The sequence below is a fragment of the Cibotium barometz genome, chromosome 27, assembly GCF_041138505.1.
Source record: "Cibotium barometz isolate CiBa-2024 chromosome 27, ASM4113850v1, whole genome shotgun sequence".
Taxonomy (NCBI): domain Eukaryota; kingdom Viridiplantae; phylum Streptophyta; class Polypodiopsida; order Cyatheales; family Cibotiaceae; genus Cibotium; species Cibotium barometz.
The window spans coordinates 38,112,121-38,134,301 of NC_141072.1; the positions used below are offsets into that span (position 1 = coordinate 38,112,121).

Consider the following 22,181-nt stretch of genomic DNA (forward strand, 5'->3'; position numbering starts at 1 on the left):
TTGCGTTCCATGCATTCTCAAGGCTGCTCCTGCATGGTGGAGCACTGATCCCATGGTAGTACCTCATTTCTAATTTAAGAGGGAACACAAATGAGAGCCCTGTAGCGTTCCACCATTTGAAGGCTTAGGTGGCAACCTTTGTAGGGCTAGTGAATTGGCAGAAGAGAGAAGAATTCAAAGATGCTTATGATATTTCCTGAAGGTCTGCTCATACTTTGTACTGTAGTCAGTTAAAGATGAGTGGAGTTCGAAATGCATTGACATAGGAGTTTTCGACCAAAATACGCTTCAATTTAACAGCTAGATAGGTGAAGCTAACTTTCTGAGAGTCTACATCCATGGATAATGAGCCTAGTAAACCAAGAGAAGCTGAATCAAAATGGCAACACCAAAAGTAGAGCCACATGCTGTTACGTGTCTGAAAACCCCCAGCTATGTTTCATATGATCCCCAAAAGTAAATCATACCCAGTCTTTCTTGGTCATTATGGCTCTGCACAACATAGGCTGATTGGGGTACATGAGAGCTCATCAATAGAAAAGCTCAAGAAAGTATGCACAATTCAAAGCAGCAGGGAACCGGGAGCATCAAGTTTTTGATACCTTGACGGGTAGCTATGAGCCAAAAATTGTATATTGTATAATAGTCCAAATGTACAGAAGGATTTGTTATGACCATTTCAGTATCATTCTTGAACCCCAGAAACAATTAACACTCCCTCAATACACACGACTTCCCCGCCCCCCCAAAAAAAAAAAAACACTCCTTCCAATGCATTACCTGACCGGACCCTTAATAAGGGCCTAAAAATTTCCCTAAATGACATGCAGGGCAGTAGCAGAGCCTTTATTGACTCGTGTGTGGAGGACTCTTTGCAGTCAGTGTATAGTATGCTACAACCTTGCAGGTATATCAAGAAAAGGTTACAGACTCTAGGAAGAAGTAGGAATCAGCAAGAGGCTTGAGGAGACAAAATTGACTGCAAAGCAGCTTGTTGTTGTGGCTGTAGGGAAGACCAGGTGGAAGCTAGAGCAGGAGGAGGCAAGGTCTGCTGCATTTGTCTTAAGAGGTTCACCATGCGAGCCACGGTCTGCTCTGAAGCAAGGTCATTGCCAGCACTCAAAACCTGTAAAAAAGAAGGCACCAGAGCAATCTTTAGCCAATTCAACACACACTAAATCGATTAGATGCCACATTCAAATTATATGAGAGTTGGTTGCACCTCTGCAAAAACCGCAATGACTTTTGGCAGATATTGATTATTTGCTCCAAGTAGTTGTGGGTCAGATCTGTTGCATAAGTGACACCAGTTTTACTGTACCATTTGATGGACCAGTAGTAATAAACATTAAATCAAGTAGAACACAAAACAAGTGCCACAAGCATGGACAAGTACAGCCAACCTTTCTACCATCGAGCATAATTGCTCGTGGACAATTTTGGCTTCGACTAGGTCATTCCGTATCGGCAAACAGCTAAGCCATGCAGGTACCACCTGCCATTGAAAGTCAGAAACAGGTTTAGAAACCTTCAACAATGGTTAAACTTGAAATCATTAACAGAGATTTGGCTAGCACACATTCTTACAAAGAAGAAAATCTGCATGACTTATCAGCACCTATGACTGTCTAGGAACACATCGTATGAATCAATTCAAGCTTGACAAGACTAGCCCGCCATCTCCCAGCGAGCACCAAGCACCAGATGGTGCAAAAGACCACCCACATAACCATGTCCTTAAAGATAATTGTAATTATGTTTCCACTAAAACCTGGAAAGCATCTTTACCTGTGCAGAATCGATTCCATCTCTTTGAAACTCACAAATCTTTCCAAGTGCAGAAACTGCATTGTCTGTTGCCATAACATTGTCTGCAGTAAATGCTGTTGGCTGACTGATAATGTCTTTCAATTTTGTCAAAGCATCTGAATCCAACAGCCAACGTCCACTATAAGTGAATCTTTGAAGTTTGAAAAACGACTCTTTTCATAGAAGAATTTAAGATACCCCACCTCCAACCACAGGTTTAAATTTTGCACCACCAAACTCTGCACAGACTCCAATCCCATAAACAGCAGCCTGAAACACCAAGATTAGGCATCCTCTTACTCATGTTTATTGAAAAGCCTCATACAACAAGCAAGCAGAAAAAAAAAAGAGCTTACCTGCCTAACATCTGGATCACCATCTGTGCAAGCTTCCAGAAGGAAGGGAAGAAATGTATCATAGTATCTGCATGAGACCATAACCATCTTTAGGTTGATACTAACAATTAAAACTATCATTTGACATTATGTTGTAGCATGAGAAACTAAAATGCAGCTTACTTGGTTGCTGATTCACAACACTGCTCTGCCACATCATCAAAAATACAAATAGCTATGCGTCTCTCCTCGGGTGTGTGATCCTTGCCCTGATAAAGAGATGCTTTTGAGCCTATATATAACATCCAGCAACATGCAAATCTGAACTAGAGTGCTTGGCACCAATCAATTACCAGCATTGGTGTAATGAAAGGAACAAGTTCTTCAAAACAAGATAAGAACGGGGTTTTAAATGTCTTTATGAGTGTCCCAAGACACTCTCCAATCTGCAACAAATCATAGTAGCAATATAAGCATGTGATAGGAACAATATATGCATGTCTTACACTTGAGAGAAAAGGTGAAACATAAGCCCAGTAGCTTGACTTGCCTGGTCAAAAACTTCTTCCTCTTGTGCATTCTCCTCTTGCAAAAGCTCTCCCTCCTCTGCATCAAAATCTTCTGTTTTGGCTCGCTCTGCCCTCTCTCTCTTTCTAGTACAGCTAGCTGTGATTGCTTGCTTGAACTCATCCACCATCAACTTAATGTGTCCACCATCTAGCAAGACTCCTGCAGTCTGCATCCCGAGATCATCCAAGCTCATGGTAACAAATGCTTGTGAACAAGAAGCAAGGGGGGGAGGGGGTGGGATTTCAATAATCAACAGAAACTGCTTTAGTCTAAATAGGTTTTCAGCTATTTAGATGGACAATGGACATTCACAATCTGTATGAATTTGAGAACTTCGAAGTATATCCTTACCTTTTGGCCAACCTTTGGCAGCGGAAGGCCTTCGTGGCATTCCAAAAAGTTTGCTAAGTAGAACTCTTGAAAATTAGAAAACTCTAATAATATCTAGTATGACAAGTAAAACTGACAATGGAGAGATTCTTCTTTGACAAGTAATAATTCTTGTCTCTTTCATTAATCCACATGAAAGTTGCCAGATAATGATCGGCCTTCCTTTGAAGAATGTGAATTTTTTTACAATGTTGAGAGCACATAACAGGGACAAATACGAAGACTTTTTTTAAGGTCCACTGTAATAACGTAGGGTGTAACTTACAATCTCTCTCTCTCTCTCTCTCTCACACACACACACACACATATTAGATGAAACAAGTAAAGCCAAGACTCAAAGAAATATATATTTATCTTATGATCCTGTTAAAATTTTGGCAGGCTTATTTGAGAAACCATCTCTTGTTCAGACAGAGAAAATTTAGTGCAATTTCAAGCAAAGAATAGCATGGTAAGCAAAAAACCTGAAGGCATTCATTGATCGATTCCAGCATGTTTGAAAGAACTTCTGTTTCAGGCTCCTGTAAATGGTAAATAACAGATAGGAAAGATAAAAAGCGAAGCCTTGGCAAGCTAAACAGTATTCTTCACTGCCAAGAAGGACTATCATATCCAGCCGGAAATCAGACCTTATGCAAGGCCTCAACCAAGGCAGGAATAATATAATTTGCAAGCTGCTTCACGTATGCCTCATCCCTTCCAGCAGCCACACCCTTCTCAACTGCCAGCTTAGCGGCACGCAACAGCTCTGACATAGCTGACAAAATGAAAGACGATTTCATAATTGAATAATTTGTATATACCTAGATAAATTCAGGAACATGCCCAAATTCACCTTATAACAAAGTGCAATTTATAACCTCATGGTAGTCATCCACAAGACAATAAACCATCAACTCCATCATGCATAGTATGGACTAGATACTACGACGTCCCCACTAACATCATCAGTGCCCAATAGTGGGTGTAGAACTTGGTATCAATTATGCTCCAAAGGTCTGTGTACTGAGTTTTTGTCAGAGCTCCGAAGATATAGGGCAGATTCAGCCATAATGAAACCTAGAACTAAAGATTATAACAAATAGAAAGAATTATTATATGAAAAGCTATGAAACCTATGAAAAGCTAATTCTCTGGAAATATATGCAAACTGGATGCCCACATGCAAACACTATGGCATTTATACTTGATCAAAAAATAATGCCATTGATGATTGTGCATTATATGTAACATGCGGAAGCTTTGGGAGTCTTCTTTCAGCCCTTAGAACTGCATAGGAACTCTTGATGCAAGAACGATCAACATAAACAGAGAGAGGAGAGAGAGGAGAGCTGTATTTCTAGTATATTATATAGTACACAAAACTGTATAAGATCTGTGGCCTTCAGCCTACCAAAAGGTGACTATAGACCTAATCTAGACTTCATGGGTCCTATCCATGACCAAACCCCCAAGTGGGAGTGAGATGCAGATAATGAATCATGGCCTAGCCTTTTATAGGCCCAAAATATTCCCAAAAGAGGACAAATTGTAACATGCGGAAGCTTTGGGGGAGATCGGTAACTTCAATGCTCAGAAATCAGCACACTTTTCGCGACGGAATTAACGCACAAAACTGAATGAAGATGTGCATAAAATAGAGAGAGAGAGAGAGAGAGAGAGAGAGAAAGGGAGAGAGGAGAGGACACAGAATTGGGTCCCGAATACCCTCTGTAGGGCCCCACCACGAATGGTGTATTTTCACAGGAGTTCTTGGAGGATTTCTGGGCTCAGCTCTGGGCTAGTCGACAAGCCCGCAGGATCTCGACTTTCCAGTGGCTAGTCGCCCACAGGGGCTCAGCAATTGGCACCTGGCTTGTTTACAGCGGTCTTCCGGCGGCCTGCGTCCCATGCGGCCACCCTATGGAGACACAAAGACATTGCCTTTGGGATTGCCCTCAAGCGCAGCAGATTTGGCTGCGGATGCTGCGTATTCTGGCCCCCCTCTCTCCAGAGGGAATTTTTACGTGGGGTGCCGCTGCTTGGTCGACTTCGACAGGGCCTGCTATGGGCTATGAGATGGAGCAGGACAGTCAGGCCATCAGATTCATTAGGGGCCAGCCTCGCCTGGTTTCGGCACCGGATTTCTCGTCCGCCAGCTATACACAGGAGAGGGATTTACGATGGGAGCTCCTCAGCAGCCTGACCATCTGGTTCACCTGGAGGGCCCGGTGTTTCACGGCCTTTGAGGGGAGACTAGAGCCACCCGCAGAGACTGTTCGGGGGATCTGGCAGGAGTTAATCCACACCCTGCGAGGACAGTATGACCGCATCCGGGGCGACTCGGACGAGGCGATCTTGCGGCGCCAAGCCTTTCACACCACCTGGCGCAACGGACCTTTCTACATCTTACACACGGGATCCCCCCGTTGGCATTACAGGCCACCTGTTTGGCTATTCCCCCCCCCCTATTGTATGATTTAGCCCCTCAGTCCTTAGTACTGATGCTTGTATTTTGCAGCTCCTAGGGAGAGTCTCCTAGACTACCTTGCTGTATTCTCTGCTCTGTTTCTCTTATGAGCAGGAGAGATCTTTTGTAGCCCTACGGGCGTTTTTATATAACTAATGAAAGGATCTTTTCTCGGAAAAAAAAAAGAAACTTGACCTTTCTTGGCTAAGACAACTCTACCCTTGACCTGCAATCCTTCACCCCTTTGCATTAGCAAGTCCTTGGTTGTCCTGGCCCTTGATTGCCTTAGCTCTTGGTGAATTATGAGATAACACAATGGATTGGGGCCTCAAGTATTTATACTACCAAATAAAGGCAGTCAGCCAGCTTAAGTCCAAGCGACTGACTCTATTTCTACCCACGACTGCAAAATAGTAATAAATGCTGAATAAAATCAATAAAATGCTGCGCATCACTTCCTTGATGGCTGGGCACTAGGCGCCTGGTGTTCTAGAGGCTGGGCAGCCTTTATGGGCTGCCCCGCTGCCCCTAGGGCTGTCCTACAGCCCTCCATGCATAGTCACAAGGGAACGGGAACGTTTTGGGGAACGGATGACTGTTTGGAACGGGAACGAAAAGCTTGAATAAAAGGGAACGGAATCGGGAACGCCACATCATTGCATAAATGTGTTTATAAATTTACTTTATATATCTGTAAATGCTTTGGAAAGAGGCATAGTAAAGAAAGAACCTCAAACCATCTCAATAGTGGCCATGATAATGCATAGATGTGTTCTACATGATACATAGTTCACTTATATTTCTTACATGGTCTGCGGTGCCATTTTGGAACGGGAACGGGAACGGCTATCTCTATGGAACGCGTTCCCCCGTTCCAAGAGCTTGGAACGACGTTCCCTTGTGACTATGCCTCCATGGCCTACCCATGGCTGGTGGGTATAGCCAGGGCCTTCCTGGCCCTCATGGGGGTGGTTTTACAATCCCCATGCCCACACAAGTACTTGGGGTAGCCCTATGGGCTGGCCCCTTTCCTATAAGCAAACCCTAACTTATCTACATAATGATCTGGCATCCAGTACCATACCAGATACACAGAATCACTGACATCATTCCACAGGGAGACTCACAGCGCGGACTGGCACTGTTTCATGTGTAGGACAGTGCACACCTGACCTTGGACTCATGTGCAGAACAATGCACACCTGACCTCGGACGACTGGAATGGAGCCCTGGCTGACTCGTCCCGGACTGGGCTCACATGGGACCAGTTTACCATCCCAGGTCTTGCACCTTCTGTACAGATATGTCTACGTGGCATCCAAGTGCGGAATGCACGTGACACAAATCCCATATGTGTATATATGTTGCCGACTTGCTCCATAAGACTTGATAAATATGGCCAACTGGATCTATGCCCTCTTGGTTGTCTTCTGTGCACACCTAGACCCATGCTAGAGTCGTAATCTAGATGTTTATCTCCTGCCTATCAAAATTAGCCTTGGATTAGGCATGTCCATGTGTATGCACGTGACATCCCCTCCTGCTTAACTTGATGATGGGATTCTAAGCTTTGACCTTAGATGATTGTCATCATCCCTCTGTCTACTCATGGACTCCCATTGTCATCTTTCCTTCCTGGTAACCTTTTAACTGAAAACCTTGCCCTATCTCTAAATCTACTCCAAATTTGGTGTTGAGATCTGTGCATCTGCTCCACTTTGTCCCCTTGCCTTCTTTGCCCTATCCTTGAACACAACAATGGTCATTCTTCTTGAAGTTGATAATGGCTCCCTCGGCTCCACCCCTTGGATGATCATCATCCCTTGAAGTTGCTCCATAAAAGCCTTCCTTGGCAATCATTTGTGATTGCCAACTTCCATGAAACCTTTCCCTTGGGTCTTGCTCGAAACCAAACAGCTTCTAGGGATCTTGACACATGCTGAGTTACTTTCTTTGGACCTATTCATTTCTCCTGGGACACCAACAGCACTTGGCATTGCTAAGCTTGAGACTCCAAAAGGTCACCACACCATCTTAAGATCAAGACACGGGCAATGGTATCCATGCGCGATGCAATAAGGGTGGGTGGGACATGGGCAGCAACAGTATCTCAGAATCAACCTGAAGCTCTAATACCAATGTAACATGCGAAAGCTCTAGGAGTCTTCTTTCAGCCCTAAGTTGTAATATGCGGAAGCTTCGGAGAAGGATCGGTACTTCAAAACTCAGAAATCAGCACTCTTTTCGCGACGGAATTAACACACAAACTGAAAGGAGATGTGCAGAAAATAGAGAGAGAAGGGGGAGATGGAGAGGACACAGTATTGGGTCCCAATTACCCTCTGTAGGGCCCCCACCACGGATGGTGTATTTGCTTTATTAGAATGATGTAAATCTGAAAACAAATACAAAAAACTTGACCTTTTCTTGGCTGGAAAATCCTGCCCTTGACCTTCAGAAGTCCACCCCTTTGCTTGGCAATCTCCTTGGCTTGACTGGCCCTTGATTGGCTTGAGCACTTGGTGAAAACTGAGATGAATGATGGGATTATGGCCTCCACTATTTATACTCCTCCTTAGGAGCAGTCGATGTCCCACGACTGGTGGAAATTCAGCAATAAATGCTGAATTAAATCTCAAAAAATAGTGCCTTTTTTTCCTAACAAGCTGAAAGTGATGCGCCTGCTTCTGATTGGCTGGACACCACTTTTGTCCACAATCCCAAGGCTGGGCAACCTGTATGGGCTGCCCCATACATGCCCTACAGCCATCTAAAGGCTGTATGCTCCTGAAAATAGCCTTATCTTTGCCCTAGGGCTGTCCCACAGCCCTTCCATGGCTGGTGGGTCCAACCTGGGCCTTCCTGGCCCTCATGGGGATGGTTTCACACCATTCCCATGCCCATACTAATCTCCGGGGTAGCCCTATGGGCTGGCCCCTTGTCCTAAACATAATCTACTCAGTGATCTGGCATCCGGTACCATACCAGATACACAGAACCACTGACATCATTCTAGAGGAAGACTCACAGCGCGGACTGGCACTGTTTCATGTGCAGGACAGTGCACATCTGACCTTAGACTCCTGTGCAGGACAATGCACACCTGACCTGGGACATCCGAGATGGATCCCTGGCTGACTCGTCCCGGACTGGGCTCACATGGGACCAGTTCACCATCCCAAGTCCTGCATCTTCTGTGCAGAAATGTCTACGTGGCATCCAAGTGTGGCCCCTTCTGCTTAACTTGACGGAAGCTGCATAGCCTCCAAATAATCCGTCAATAATACCGGATAGTCTTCGAAAAATTCTTTGTCGAGCCATACCGCTTCATGAGTTCCTCGGTCTTGAAACTTCGTGAGGAACTGTCGTAGTCTTTGGCCTGAGCCATGCTTGAAATGGTGCAGAAGGATCTGTTTTGGAACCATTACTTCTGCTTCATCAACAATGTCTGGTTTCGCTTCGTCTTTGACCTTTGAAGAGGGTGGACCTGCATATGGCTTTAACCAACTGACATGAAATACATCGTGCATAGTCCAACTCGGAGGTAGCTTTAACTGCATAGACACCTCATTAATCTTTTTTCCGGATGGGAAATGGTCCGAAGCTCCTAAAAGACAACTTTGGGCATCGCTTGCCCACCTGCTTCAATCTTTGCTTCATAATCCGAAGATACACCCAATCCCCTTCCGAAAACTTCATGTCCCTTCGGTCTTTATTGGCCTGTCGAGTGTAGGCCTCTTGCGCTTTAGCCAATCTGTCTTTAACGGACTCTAGGATCTCCTGGTAAGACTCCGTCACTCTGTTCGCCTCCGGTACTGAAGACGAAGTCCTGGTTAACGACTGGAAAGGTCTTCCAAACGCTGCCTCATATGGAGTCCTGCCAATAGCTGAAGAAAAAGAGTCATTCAAAACAGCTTGAACTAAAGGCAAAAACGATTCCCACTTACCTTGCTAATCGTGGACATAACAATTCAGCACATCAAAGGCCAATTGGTTGTATATCTCTGTCTGGCCATCTGTCTGTGGGTGGAATGCACTGGAAAAATTCAACTTAGTACCAAAATTATCAAACAATGCCCTCCAAAAATGACTGGTAAACTTGGCATCTCGGTCTGACACTATGGTTCTAGGAATCCCGCCAATCGGGTACCAATGCCGAATGAATAGCTGGGCAACATCCTCGGCGGTCACATTGGCCCTGCAAGGAATAAGCATAACAAATTTGCTGAACCTATCAACAATAGTTAAACACTGTGTATTACGCTTACTCGGACTGGGAGGCAGATTTGTGACAAAGTCCATCGAAATATCCTGGAAAGGACCCTCAAGAATTGGCAAAGGCTGTAACAACCCTATCTTCTTTCCACGAGGAGCTTTCACCTTTTGACAAATGTCACAACGTTGTACATATGTAAACACATCACGTCTCATCTTTGGCCAAAAGTATTGCCGTTCTAATTTCTCCAGAGTCGAATTCATGCCCCTATGATCACCTGTAATGGCATCATGAACATCATGGAGAAGAGCTGCCTGGAATGATTTCATGACACATAGTCGACCTTTGTAGAAAAGCCAACCATCGCGTATCAGAAAATGACATGGTCCTGTGGCATCCAATGCCTGTTCCCACTGAGTACCGAATTCTTCGAAATCCGCGTACGTGTGCTTCATGTTCTCAGTCCTGTACCAACAAGGTCAAGTCTAGTGGTCTGAATCGTAGATACTTGTCCCTTCCTGCTCAAAGCATCGGCCACTGGATTGGCCTTTCCTGGAAGGTACTCAATCATATCACCGAACTACTGGAATATCTGACTCCAGCGGTGTTGTCGATCACTCCACTGTGCACTTGGCATCGTCTGAATCCAACGCAACGCCTGATGGTTAGTGCGAACCTCGAAGTCACGGCCATACAGGAAATGTTTCCAATGTTTCAAGGCCTGTATAACTGCTAGGAGTTCACGATCATAGACTGAGTAATTCTTCTCGACGGGCAATAACTTACGAGACATGTGAGCTACTGGATGACCATTCTGTTGCAATACACCTCCAATTGCGATGTTACTCGCATCGGTGATCACCTGAAATGATTCGTCCCACGAGGCAAGGGTTAAACAAGGCGCTTCTGATAAAGCTACCTTGAGGTTTTGGAATGCCTCCAACGCTCGTGGAGTCATTCGAATCTTTTGCCTTCTTGTTTTCACTCTCTTTAGCAAATCGGTGAGGTCTGCCGAGAGATCAAAAAACTTGTCAATGTGGGTGGAATATGCCTAGCATATACCCACAAATGATCTAATGTCATAAGCGGTCTGAGGTACTTCCCATTTAACAATCTCGGCCACTTTAGCCGGATCAAGTCAAATGCCTTCAGCACTAATTATATATCCCAAGTAATGTACCTGGAACAGATAAAATTCCGACTTCTTTTCATTGACATAGAGCTCGTTGCTTTCCAGCAACTTAAGGACTTCCTCCACATCAATGTCATGTTGCTCAACTGTAACTGAAAATATGAGTATGTCGTCCAGAAATATGAACACACACTCTCCAATCAACTCCTGGAAAATACGCATAATCGTGCAGTTAAATGTAGATGGGGCGTTCGTCAAACCAAATGGCATGACCACAAATTCATAGTGGGCCCGTTCTGTACGGAAGGCTGTCTTGGAGATGTCCCCCTCTACAATCCGTACCTGGTGGTATCCACTCTTTAAATCCAGTTTGGAGAACACCTTAGCTCCATTCAGCCTCTCGAGAATATCGTCAATTCGAGGCATCGGGAATCTGCTCTTGATAGTCAGCTTGTTGAGTGCACGATAATCGATACACAACCGAGAAGACCCATCTTTCTTCTTGACAAACAAGATCGGTGCTGCAAATGGCGACACGTTGGGGCGGATGAAGCCAGCTTGCAACAATTCTTGGAGTTGGCAGTCCAACTCCGATTCCATTGCCTTAGACAGGCGATACGAAAACTTGCTTGGGGGCTCCAAGCCTGGGAGGAGGTCAATCCTGTGATCCTCCGGTCTGGACGGGGAGAGCTGGGAAGGGAGACTGTCCCGAAGAAAAATCTTCTGAAACTTTTCATGGAGAACCGAGTACTTCTCGGAAGCACTGGCCACCGTCTGGGCTGTCTGGATGTAAATCATCGCACACTGTGCGCCTTTCCTGACTGCTCGCTTAGCTTGCAAGTGACTTATGAGCGGAAAGTTTGGAATACCTGGCTCACACTTAATGGTCACCGGGGTGTTTGACACATTCCGATTGATCTGGAACGTGTGCTTGTCCCACTTGACATCAGGAAGAAACTTGTGAAACCACTGGATACCCAAAATTATGTCTGCTCCTACAAGAGGGGCAACCATAAAGTCACGCACAAACTCTATGCCCTGAATCACTAACTTAGCACCTAGAGCTTCATACTTGACGCTCGTTATAATACCTGTGCTAAAACCCTCCACTTGTTTGTCCACCGGAGTCGGCTCGAAACGGGCACGCCTAACGGCCTGTTCCGTGACCACATCCTCCGTGCTGCTGCTGTCAAACAAGACAACGACTCTCTGGCCACCTATGTAGCCAAAGGACTTGAGCAATTCGTTGTGCTCATACTCCTGGTCATGGGTGTCCTTCTGCTTATCTTCGAGCTCTCGGCTAATAATTGCTCCAACTGAAGCACCGGGGGTTGAAGAACTAGGGGTAGCCGCTGGGGTCTGTGTGGGAGCTGTGCTCACCACGGAAGCTATGGAGGCGGCGGCGGCGGCGGCCTTTGGAGGCTTCTTCGGACAATCCCGAGAAGTATGTCCTTTTGTGTGACAAAAGAAACATCAACCCTCCTCCTTGTACTGAGAAAGCTCCTCAACACTCAACTTGCCACCTGTCTTGCCTGCCTTCGCTTTCTGGTCTGGATCTGGAGTAAGCTTAGACGCATTGTTTGAGTTCTTGGAGCCAGAGACTCCCGGGCTCTGTCCTGGGAAAGACCCCATCTAGTTCTGACTTTTGCCTCCCGAGGCGTTAGCCTTGGGAGAAGCCGGCTGGGAAGTCTTGGGCTTGCCACCATTGTGTTTCATTTCTGCACTCTGCACAAGCGAGAGTGCGTCCTCAAAGGTGGCTGGCCTAAACATACGCACCTCCCATTGGATTTGCGTGTCCAAGCCATACAAAAACTGCCCTTTCTTGTCCGAATCAAATAAGCCTAATTGTAGACACAAGGTCGAAATTTTATTGGCAAACTGAAGGACTGGTTGCGCATTCTGACGCACTCCCTTGAACTCGTCTTCGAGTCGCTCAAGGTAGTGGGGCGGTAGAAACCGCTGCTTAAGTTCGCGAACGAACTCGTCCCACACATAAGCTGCCATACCTGCTCTGGTGTGGGCATGAGCCCACTGAGTCCACCAAGGAATGGCCTCACCTTCCAAGTACCAACTAGCTAAGATCACTTTGTCAGTATCTGTTTTCCTAACTACGGCAAAGTAAGCTTCAAATTGATGCAACCATGAATAAAGAGTTGTGGGATCGAGTTTACCATTATACTTACTGAAATTTATTTTCTCGGAAAAATGATTCGAGGGCGCCGCCGGTGTCAATCTGGCGTCCAAAGCTCTGAGGTAACGCTCGTGTTCCACGCGTCACATGGCGTCGTCTTCTCACTGTCGGATCTCCAATGCACGCATCTACATCTCAACCAAGGAGCTTGGCTGCGGCTGTGACCCAGCGAGAGGGTCCCTGTGACGAGGATCTGGTATCTGGGATACGGAAGGAGAGGGAGGAGGAGATGGAAAACGCGATACTGGAGAGTGAGAACGCTCCTCCAGAGCCAAGATCCGCGCCTTCTGCTCATCCAACTTGGCTATCTGGTCTGCGATTGCTTGCATCATCTGCTGGAACATGTCTGTGACACTCAAGCCGGGTGTCCTAGCTGGGCTGCCTGGTGCACTCTGGTCCCATGGTTCTGGTTCTCTCTCGTCGCCGAAACTCGCCATAGCGGGAAAATGCAATTCCCTTCCGGAACGCAATCTGACCATCCACTATCTGTGTGGGAGACTTCCGGAGGCTTCCGGAGGCTAAAAACCAACCGTCCTTCGAGGGACAGGAGTCACTCCGAAAGGGGTAGTCCACCGGTGTCTAAAAACCAACCACACGAGCGAAAAAATTTTCTGGTTTTCTTTGCTAAATCTTTGTCCTTGAAGTAGGCTCTGATACCACTGTAATATGCGGAAGCTTCGGAGAAGGATCGGTACTTCAAAACTCAGAAATCAGCACTCTTTTCGCGACGGAATTAATGCACAAACTGAAAGGAGATGTGCAGAAAATAGAGAGAGAAGGGGGAGATGGAGAGGACACAGTATTGGGTCCCAATTACCCTCTGTAGGGCCCCCACCACGGATGGTGTATTTGCTTTATTAGAATGATGTAAATCTGAAAACAAATACAGAAAACTTGACCTTTTCTTGGCTAGAAAATCCTGCCCTTGACCTTCAGAAGTCCACCCCTTTGCTTGGCAATCTCCTTGGCTTGACTGGCCCTTGATTGGCTTGAGCACTTGGTGAAAACTGAGATGAATGATGGGATTATGGCCTCCGCTATTTATACTCCTCCTCAGGAGCAGTCGGCTAGCTGAAAATCAAGCTATGTCCCACGATTGGTGGAAATTCAACAATAACTGCTAAATTAAATCTCAAAAAATAGTGCCTTTTTTTCCTAACAGGCTGAAAGTGATGCGCCTGCTTCTGATTGGCTGGACACCACCTTTGTCCACAATCCCAAGGCTGGGCAGCCTGTATGGGCTGCCCCATACATGCCCTACAGCCATCTAAAGACTATATGCTCCTGAAAATAGCCTTATCTTTGCCCTAGGGCTGTCCCACAGCCCTTCCATGGCTGGTGGGTCCAGCCTGGGCCTTCCTGGCCCTCATGGGAATGGTTTCACACCATTCCCATGCCCATACTAATCTCCGGGGTAGCCCTATGGGCTGGCCCCTTGTCCTAAACATAATCTACTCAGTGATCTGGCATCCGGTACCATACCAGATACACAGAACCACTGACATCATTCTAGAGGGAGACTCACAGCGCGGACTGGCACTGTTTCATGTGCAGGACAGTGCACACCTGACCTTAGACTCCTGTGCAAGACAATGCACACCTGACCTCGGACATCTGAGATGGATCCCTGGCTGACTCGGACTGGGCTCACATGGGACCAGTTCACCATCCCAGGTCCTGCACCTTCTGTACAGAAATGTCTACGTGGCATCCAAGTGCGGGATGCACGTGACATAAGTACTGCATAGGAACTCTTGATGCAAGAACAATCAACATAAACAGAGAGAAGAGAGAGAGAAGGGCTGTATTTCCAGTATATTATATAGTACACAAAACAGTACAAGATCTGTAGCCTTCAGCCTACCAAAAGGTGACTATAGACCTAATCTAGACCTCACTGGTCGTATCCATGACCAAACCCCCAAGTGGGAGTGAGATGCCGAGAATGAATCATGACCTAGCCTTTTATAGGCCCAAAATATGCCCAATAAGCTGGCCGACCAGCAGTCGGCCAGAGGAGGACAAATCCTATATGTGTACATAGAGCCCTAATCTAGATGTTTATCTGCTGCCTATCAGAATTAGCCCTGGATTAGGCATGTCCATGTGTATGCACATGATATTATATAAGACACTAATCCATCCCAGCAAATGTGTCCTTGCTGCTTGATTATCACCCAAGTTAGAGATAGTTTACGTTTTGATGGTGTCCTAAGAAGCGAACATAAATATACCGGTAATCTAGTGCAGCAGTGAGAAGAGAAACACCTGATACAGCAGCCTTCCGAACTTCTTCATGGAAATAGAACTTCAGCAAAGGCACAAGAATAGAGGCAACCTATAGACGGGAGAGAGAGTTAAAAGCAAGCTTCTGCAAAAGACCTCATATATCAAAGTTATATGTGCTGTTCCTTACCTGATCAATCCAAGGATAAAAGCCTTCCCTCAGTTCAACAGCATAGCAACAAAGCATATTGCAAGCCGTGGCCTTCTCCTCCAGCACACTTGTTCGGATACCAATCTTTTTATCGCCAATTGTAATTGTCTCAACGCTGAGAAAGGCAAAGAAGCCAGGTGTAACAAACTTAATCGAGAAAAGCTAGCTCTAGACCCATATACCTGCTTTACATCTTTTAAAGAATTACCTTTCATCATCTGAATCGATGCCATCATTCTCGGAGTCATCTGCATCGGTTATTGTCACATCCGGTTTGAGTTGTGCAGAATGTAGGAGTGGTGGCATGACAATGTTCATGTAAGGCAGGAAATCTTGGCCCAAGCATTTGCACAACCTTGCCCATGCCTGTACATGACATATGAGGACAGACCATATGAATGCACGAAAACTAGTCAGTTTGGCAAAATGTAAACTTTTTTACACCATTATTAAGTTACCAAATACCCATTTGCAACAAGGAAAGTGCTTTGAAAAGAACTGAGTATAGCACTTTCATGACAAGAAAAACCACAAACCTGAAGCATGTAGCTTATGGTAGGATCATCATCTTCCAATTGAGCTCCCTGAAGGTTCATGAGTACCTCCATGACCTATATACATCAGAAGCCATGACAAAGTTACTAACCTACACTTGCCTTCTGTTGTTCAGGAGCTGACAACAGGCACAAAAAGCTTGTACCTGCTTGGCATCCTGTCCGAACTTCTCTTTGCCAACAGCCATTCCTACAAGACTTATACACTCCATGGACTTTGCGCGAAGCATTCTGTTTGTCTTGTCAGTTGCATTAATCAAAATTGCTTTCAAATATGGCATCACAGTGTCGTAATACACTTGGAAATTGGTCTGAGACAAGAGAGCCATCAAATATAAATACCCCAAAGGAAAGTTCGGGTTGTTTACCAAACTTAAATAAACACCAAAGTGAGAGCTTGACTACTGCAAAGCTTCAAATCAACAATTTCATGATGGATAGCAAAGACTACATCCTCACTCACATCTTCAATGCCCAAGAGTAGGTGCAAGTTCATGCACAAAGATATGCCACCATAGTAGACAAATCTTCATGGATAGACCATGGAACTGAGTTTCTAGCACTTCTTCCGAGGTGAAGGGCAGACTCAGCCATGCTAGCACTAAAGCGAACACTTACACCTACGGTAGCTGGATGTGCAATTGCACTGCTTCGGATAGACAGACCTAAAATAAACCAGCTTCCGCAACTTGGACAAAGCATGAAACATAAATACGTCACTGGAGACTACATATAAAGACTAACCTTACAAGGCTAGAAGAAACGTTCAACTACCTGGGTGGAATCAGCAACCGAAGCGAGGGCAGTCAAAGCTCCTTCTTGGACCATGCGCTTGCCATTCTAGAGAGAACACAAAGAATTCAGTTTCATTGAAAATGCATAAAGGGCTCTACAAGGAGTTTGTATTATACTACAATGCACTAGCCTGTAATAGAACAAGTAGCTTGCTCACGACTCCATCTAAGTAGGGTGTCAATATCTGAGGTGTACAGCTTTCACTAAAATTTAAGATTGCAGCTGCTGCATGAGCCTGTTCACACAAAGAGGAAGATGTGGGCAAAGTACCCCTTGAAAACATCCACAAGGAATTCTTATACAAGCCAAAACTTAACATTCATCCCCCTGACTCAAGATAGATTCTCACCTGTACTCTTGGATTTTGATAATCGTCCATAGCTCCCACAAGACATGGCAAAACTCGCTGATGATATTGTTCTTGAAGATCTGGACCAAGGTCAGTAGACAGTTGTCCAATAGCATTAATGGCTGCCCATCTCACTCTTGGGTGAGGATCTTGAAAGGAGTTGAGGACCATAATCACAACCGGCTCAAGATTTCTAGTCATGACCTGCATGACAATAACTGATTATTGGCCACCACAACCACAAAACAATTTTACGTGCAAACATAGAACAACACTACCCAAATCAAGCTCATAAATTCTGCAAGAATAGCCTCTGAGACAAATTCATTGCTTCGGAAGGCATTGCCTAAAAACCCAATCAGCCCGCAAGCATAGAGTTCAACTCAAATTGAACTGACTATGCTAAATTAACCCCACCCAGCTCATCACAGAGGCCAAAATAGTGGGCAGGGAAGGCTGTTGTTGCATGCCACAACACCCAGCAACAGGACAACCAAACCACTCGTATCAAAAACATCCAGAGGTTTACTATATACTTGATATCAACCAGAGTAAGGGCCTACCTTGGAACAACCTTCTGCAATCTGAGCAAGAGATATCAATGCTGCATGCCGTTTCCTCCAATCCTGATCCGAACTGTAGGCAGGCAGCAATTCAGAGGCAACAGGTAACACAGTATTGCCACCCAACGAATTGGCAAGGCGATCAAGACATTCTTGCCCAACCTCATAATTGCTGCTCTCGCCTGCATTCTCATCCTCAGTCTCGGCAGAATGCCAAGAAGGATCATCCTCCACATCAAGAAGCATTTTGAGGAGAGTGGCAAAGAGCCTTCCAATAAACTGGGGCAGTTTACGCATCATTCCAGGAGCTCTCTCTCTGGCTTCGGCAAGGGTGATCAGAAACTCTACTGCCAGATGACGAGTAGCTTCTTCGAGCCCATCAGCATCTGCGATCTGCAACATACTGCTCACCACTTCCACGAGCTGTTTTCGAAGGAAACGTGGCTCAGTTCCAGCTACCTCAATGAACATCTCCAAAGCCTCCTGGGCAGTGGCTTCTTCATGGAGGTCAAGAGCTTCAGTGAGGGTCTGCATCATACCTGGTAAAAGATCTTGAAAACACTCGCGATCCTGAGGAGTTTCCAGGGTTTGAACAAAATTGGAAGTAGCTCGGAGTGCTGCGAGCCTCACATCGCCTGGCATTGACGAAGCCAATGTCTGTTGAAAGACAGCATGTAGGGTAGGCAAATGAGGATGGAGCTGAGGTCCCATATACTGAGCCAGTTGCCCAAAGATCATCAAAGCGCTCTCCTTCCATCGGCTGGTATCTGAGCTCACGCATTGGAAAAGAAAAGGCAGAAGCTCATTCCATTGGCCATCTTCGGCAATGCTTGCCGCAAGCTCTGCTACGGTATCGCAAAGTTTTTTGAGGACGCCCTTGATCTGCTCTTGCTGCACGCAGAGAAGGAGTTGCTCTTTCACGGAGGCTTGTGTTTGTGGGGAGAGTTGCGACCAGATTGCGAGCTGCTTGCGGACCAGGACTGCGGCCATAGAGCGGGCCTCGACCGCCTGTGAGAACCGCAAGGTGTGCACGAGCTTGAGAACTAGGGTGTCTGCGTGCCTGGTCCGGCAGATGTTAAAGAGCTGTTCTGCGTGACCGCGCGCCTCGTTACCTGCGCTCATGAGCTGCGCGATCAGGGATTCGAATGGAGCCGGGTCTGGGCCAAGCAAAGAGGCGATCTGTGCGTCCAAAGCAAGCTGATCCAGGCCAGAAGCAGCCATTGCAGACGGGAAATGATTAGGCAGAAATAGCTGGAGCTCGAGATGGTCCAGGGATTGCAGACGGAGGAGTAAATTAGGGTTCCTGAGTGAATTTTATTTTTAAGGTTTCTCTCAGAATCAGGGCTACAAAGAATTAGGTCTTCCCGTGAGCTTCAGAAGATTGGGGCTTCACTGAAGATTTTAGAAAAAAAATAGGGTTTCGCTCTGACTGAGCTTCAATGAGAGATGAAGGGTGAAGCTGTAGACGCTGAACACAGACGGGGGCTATGGGGAGAATTAGGGTTTCGTCCAGAAGTCGAGGAGAGCGTGTAAATGGGCTCTACAACACTGTGCTTGAAGAAGATATATACGTCGACTCGACGAAGAAGGGGTCCCTGCTGGTTTCTAAAACAGTTTTTTCTGCTTTTTGGAAATTGTAAGTGGATAGTGGGGAAGGCCAGGCTTTCCTTTTCCCGCCTTCCCTACCCCCCTCCATCATGAAATTCACCAAGTGTGTTGCTTTCCTAGGGTTCTTCCCGCCCACATCAATTTTCTACACAGCTCATGGGCTGGTTATAGGCTCGTAGAATCATCCCTGATGCTTGAAATGAGGTTCATTTGTTTTTGTTTTTCGAGCCGGGGTCAGAGACGAGCACGCTTGTCCTTGAGACTCGAGCAGAGAAACACTTTTGTCATTAGTTTCGTCGTCTCGATCGCGTGAGGTTCACAAGGGGATGGTGGGCGGGGGAATCTCCCCGTCCGTCAGGCATGCATTGGTCAAGGAGCTTTTGCCGTGTTGTCACGTGAAAAAATAGGGCATAGGCAGAGACTACGCATGCTCTGTGTAACCAACCTAAAGATCCAAAGTATCAAAACCCCACTCTATCTATGTTTGTTTTTCCTCTGATGCCATAAGATCTTATGGGAGCTTGTAATTAGCCCCCCCCCCCCCCCCCCCAAACTGCCCAAGCCCCTCTCATTCATTGGAGCGCCCCTCGAACAAGTGCTATGGTCATTGAAGGGTGGCTTCAAAAGGTAGAAATGTTTAAGCGTTCAATTTTTTTCCCTTTTCTTCACGATGAGTCGACGGCATGCTTTGTGAAGTGGCATTGAAAGAAAGGAAGTGTGAAAATATGTGTCTAAAGCCCCCACCAATCCACACTCCCCAATGGTGTGGAAAATGACATGTACAAGCCTCCGTAGAAATGCACATGACTTGGTGTGTAACCACCCCATATGAAAGACATACATGCTACCTTCAATTATGGATGACAATTCGCGTACCTAGCAAGTTTATTGGCCCACACTCATGCATTATAGTTAGGGCAAAGCTCTCCACAAAATAAAGCCTTGTGACTTGAGAAAGAGAAGTTGTGAACTAGACTCTACCTTAATGGCACATTAAACTAAATATATATACATAGAGATGAAGAGTTTAATATACATTCAAGTTTTTAATATCTACTATCCAATTTGTCTTGGCAACAATCAATCTTTTTTATAGCAGTCAAGTTATTGCCGGCCTTCTTCCTTGCAATATATATTCACTTCTCATTAACATAATTTGCATTACAGTAGATGCCAAAGTGCCTCAAGCGCATGAGTGCACATAATTTGAAGCTTGGCACTTGAGCACTAGATGCAAGTTGTTTTAAAGCCTTGTAATTATATCAAAGAGGGCTTTTAACTAGATGTAGATATGTGCAAATGTATGCATGCAAAAGTGTGCCTAAAGAACCCCACCATGGGAGATGCTTTCCTTATTTATACAACTCAAAAACCTCTCTCTCTCTCTCTCTCTCTCTCTCTCTCTCTCTCTCTCTCTCTCTCTAACAACTTCATGCATGATAGAAGGAGTCAAACATAACAACATCAGAGAGAACTTCTATGCCATCTCTCTTTATTTTATGTGTTTGGTTTGATACCAACATCCTAGCACATATTATCCTAAAAGTCATGATCTTGCATGTGTTATTTCTTGCCTCTTAAGACATCTCTTGTGTCAAGTTGTCATTTTTTCCTTTGAAGCACATAGGCATGATCTTGCATGTGTTATTTCTTGCCTCTTAAGATCTCTTGTGTCAAGCATACATTTTTTACTTAGAAGAACATAGTTGAACTACAAGTTATAATCAATTGAAGACATAGATAAGGGTTTAAAGAATGCTTATGTATTTTCGTGAAAGCTACAAACTCCAAAGATGAGGGTTTAAAGAATGCTTGTGTGTTTTTGTGAAAGCTACAAACTCCAAAGAGAATTAATGGGCTACAAAGGCACTCACTTTAATGGGTGTTCTCGCAGTAGCACGGCCCAATATAATTTCACAAGACATGCCTCCTTGTGTCAAGCCAACAATTTCAACTCAATGGCACACAGCAAAGATGCAAAGCATTGCCAATTAGACAATGATGTAAATAGATTAGGGTTAGCCTCAAACAACTTATCTACAAGCTTGCTACCTTTGAGGACCCGTATCCTTTTCTCAATATATGATGAAAATCGATAGGCAACAAAGGCACCCACTTCAATGGGTGATCCCTCCCACTTTAGCATGCTCTCCTAGTGACACAAGGCAAGCCATAGAGGTATTCACTTGCATGGGGACATAATCTACCATTTCCTCCTATGTGTTTATTTATATGGAACATTACATCATATAGTACATTACATTACTTGTATGGAACATTACATCATATAGTACCTCTTCTTTCGTGAAGAAGTCCTTCATTCAAACTGAAGGCATGATTGCACAATAGTTTCTACGAGGGTTGGATAAAGCAATGTAAACATGTGCATTATCACCTTCTTTTACATGTCACAACTTTAGCTTTATATTTCATGGCTCATCATTTTCGGTTGCTCCACCAACAACTATTAAAATATGTAGACCTTCCAAGGCAAAATTACCTAAAAATAACTTTTGCCCTATTTCAAACAAACTTCTCCCATGGCCTAGTTTTATTTAGTGTTGATAAAAATAAGCATCATGTTCATTTATACACCTAGAATATTTGTACACATTGAATATATAAAATGAAATCTGTTTTGCACCTTTTGTAAGCAATAGTTTTCCACAACATAAGGAATTCCATAGCATAAGGAAATGTATTGGTTATGATGTAAGGGGATGTTTTCTATCTTAACTTGATTTATACACTTTGTGGACTTGAATATGGAGTATGGAGCTTGC

At 45.1% G+C, this 22,181-nt stretch overlaps 1 protein-coding gene across 1 annotated transcript; it reads right to left on the reverse strand.

Moving 5' to 3' along the window:
• Window positions 1–617: 617 nt before the first annotated feature.
• On the reverse strand, window positions 618–19,443 carry LOC147623365 (uncharacterized). Its single transcript, XM_086821517.1, has 20 exons — window positions 17,791–19,443; window positions 17,228–17,431; window positions 17,009–17,113; window positions 16,858–16,923; window positions 16,230–16,394; window positions 16,066–16,140; window positions 15,738–15,895; window positions 15,509–15,644; window positions 15,361–15,430; window positions 3,734–3,861; window positions 3,569–3,625; window positions 2,695–2,880; window positions 2,498–2,590; window positions 2,328–2,413; window positions 2,166–2,232; window positions 2,013–2,079; window positions 1,789–1,925; window positions 1,404–1,495; window positions 1,223–1,289; window positions 618–1,126 (listed from the first exon to the last, which is right to left on the reverse strand). The coding sequence occupies exons 1-20, from the start codon at window positions 19,009–19,011 to the stop codon at window positions 950–952; spliced, it is 3,357 nt and encodes a 1,118-aa protein (XP_086677643.1). The 5' UTR covers window positions 19,012–19,443; the 3' UTR covers window positions 618–949.
• Between the last annotated feature and the right edge of the window lie 2,738 nt (window positions 19,444–22,181).

What these genes read in the sequence shown, in the direction of transcription:
- LOC147623365 (XM_086821517.1), bottom strand. Translation starts at nt 19,011, where the DNA reads ATGGCTGCTTCTGGCCTGGATCAGCTTGCTTTGGACGCACAGATCGCC. An exon ending in AGCTACTTGTTCTATTACAG is followed by an intron (nt 16,924 to 17,008) that starts GCTAGTGCATTG and finishes TGTTCTCTCTAG; the next exon opens with AATGGCAAGCGCATGGTCCA. An exon ending in ATCGATTCAGATGATGAAAG is followed by an intron (nt 15,645 to 15,737) that starts GTAATTCTTTAA and finishes TGCCTTTCTCAG; the next exon opens with CGTTGAGACAATTACAATTG.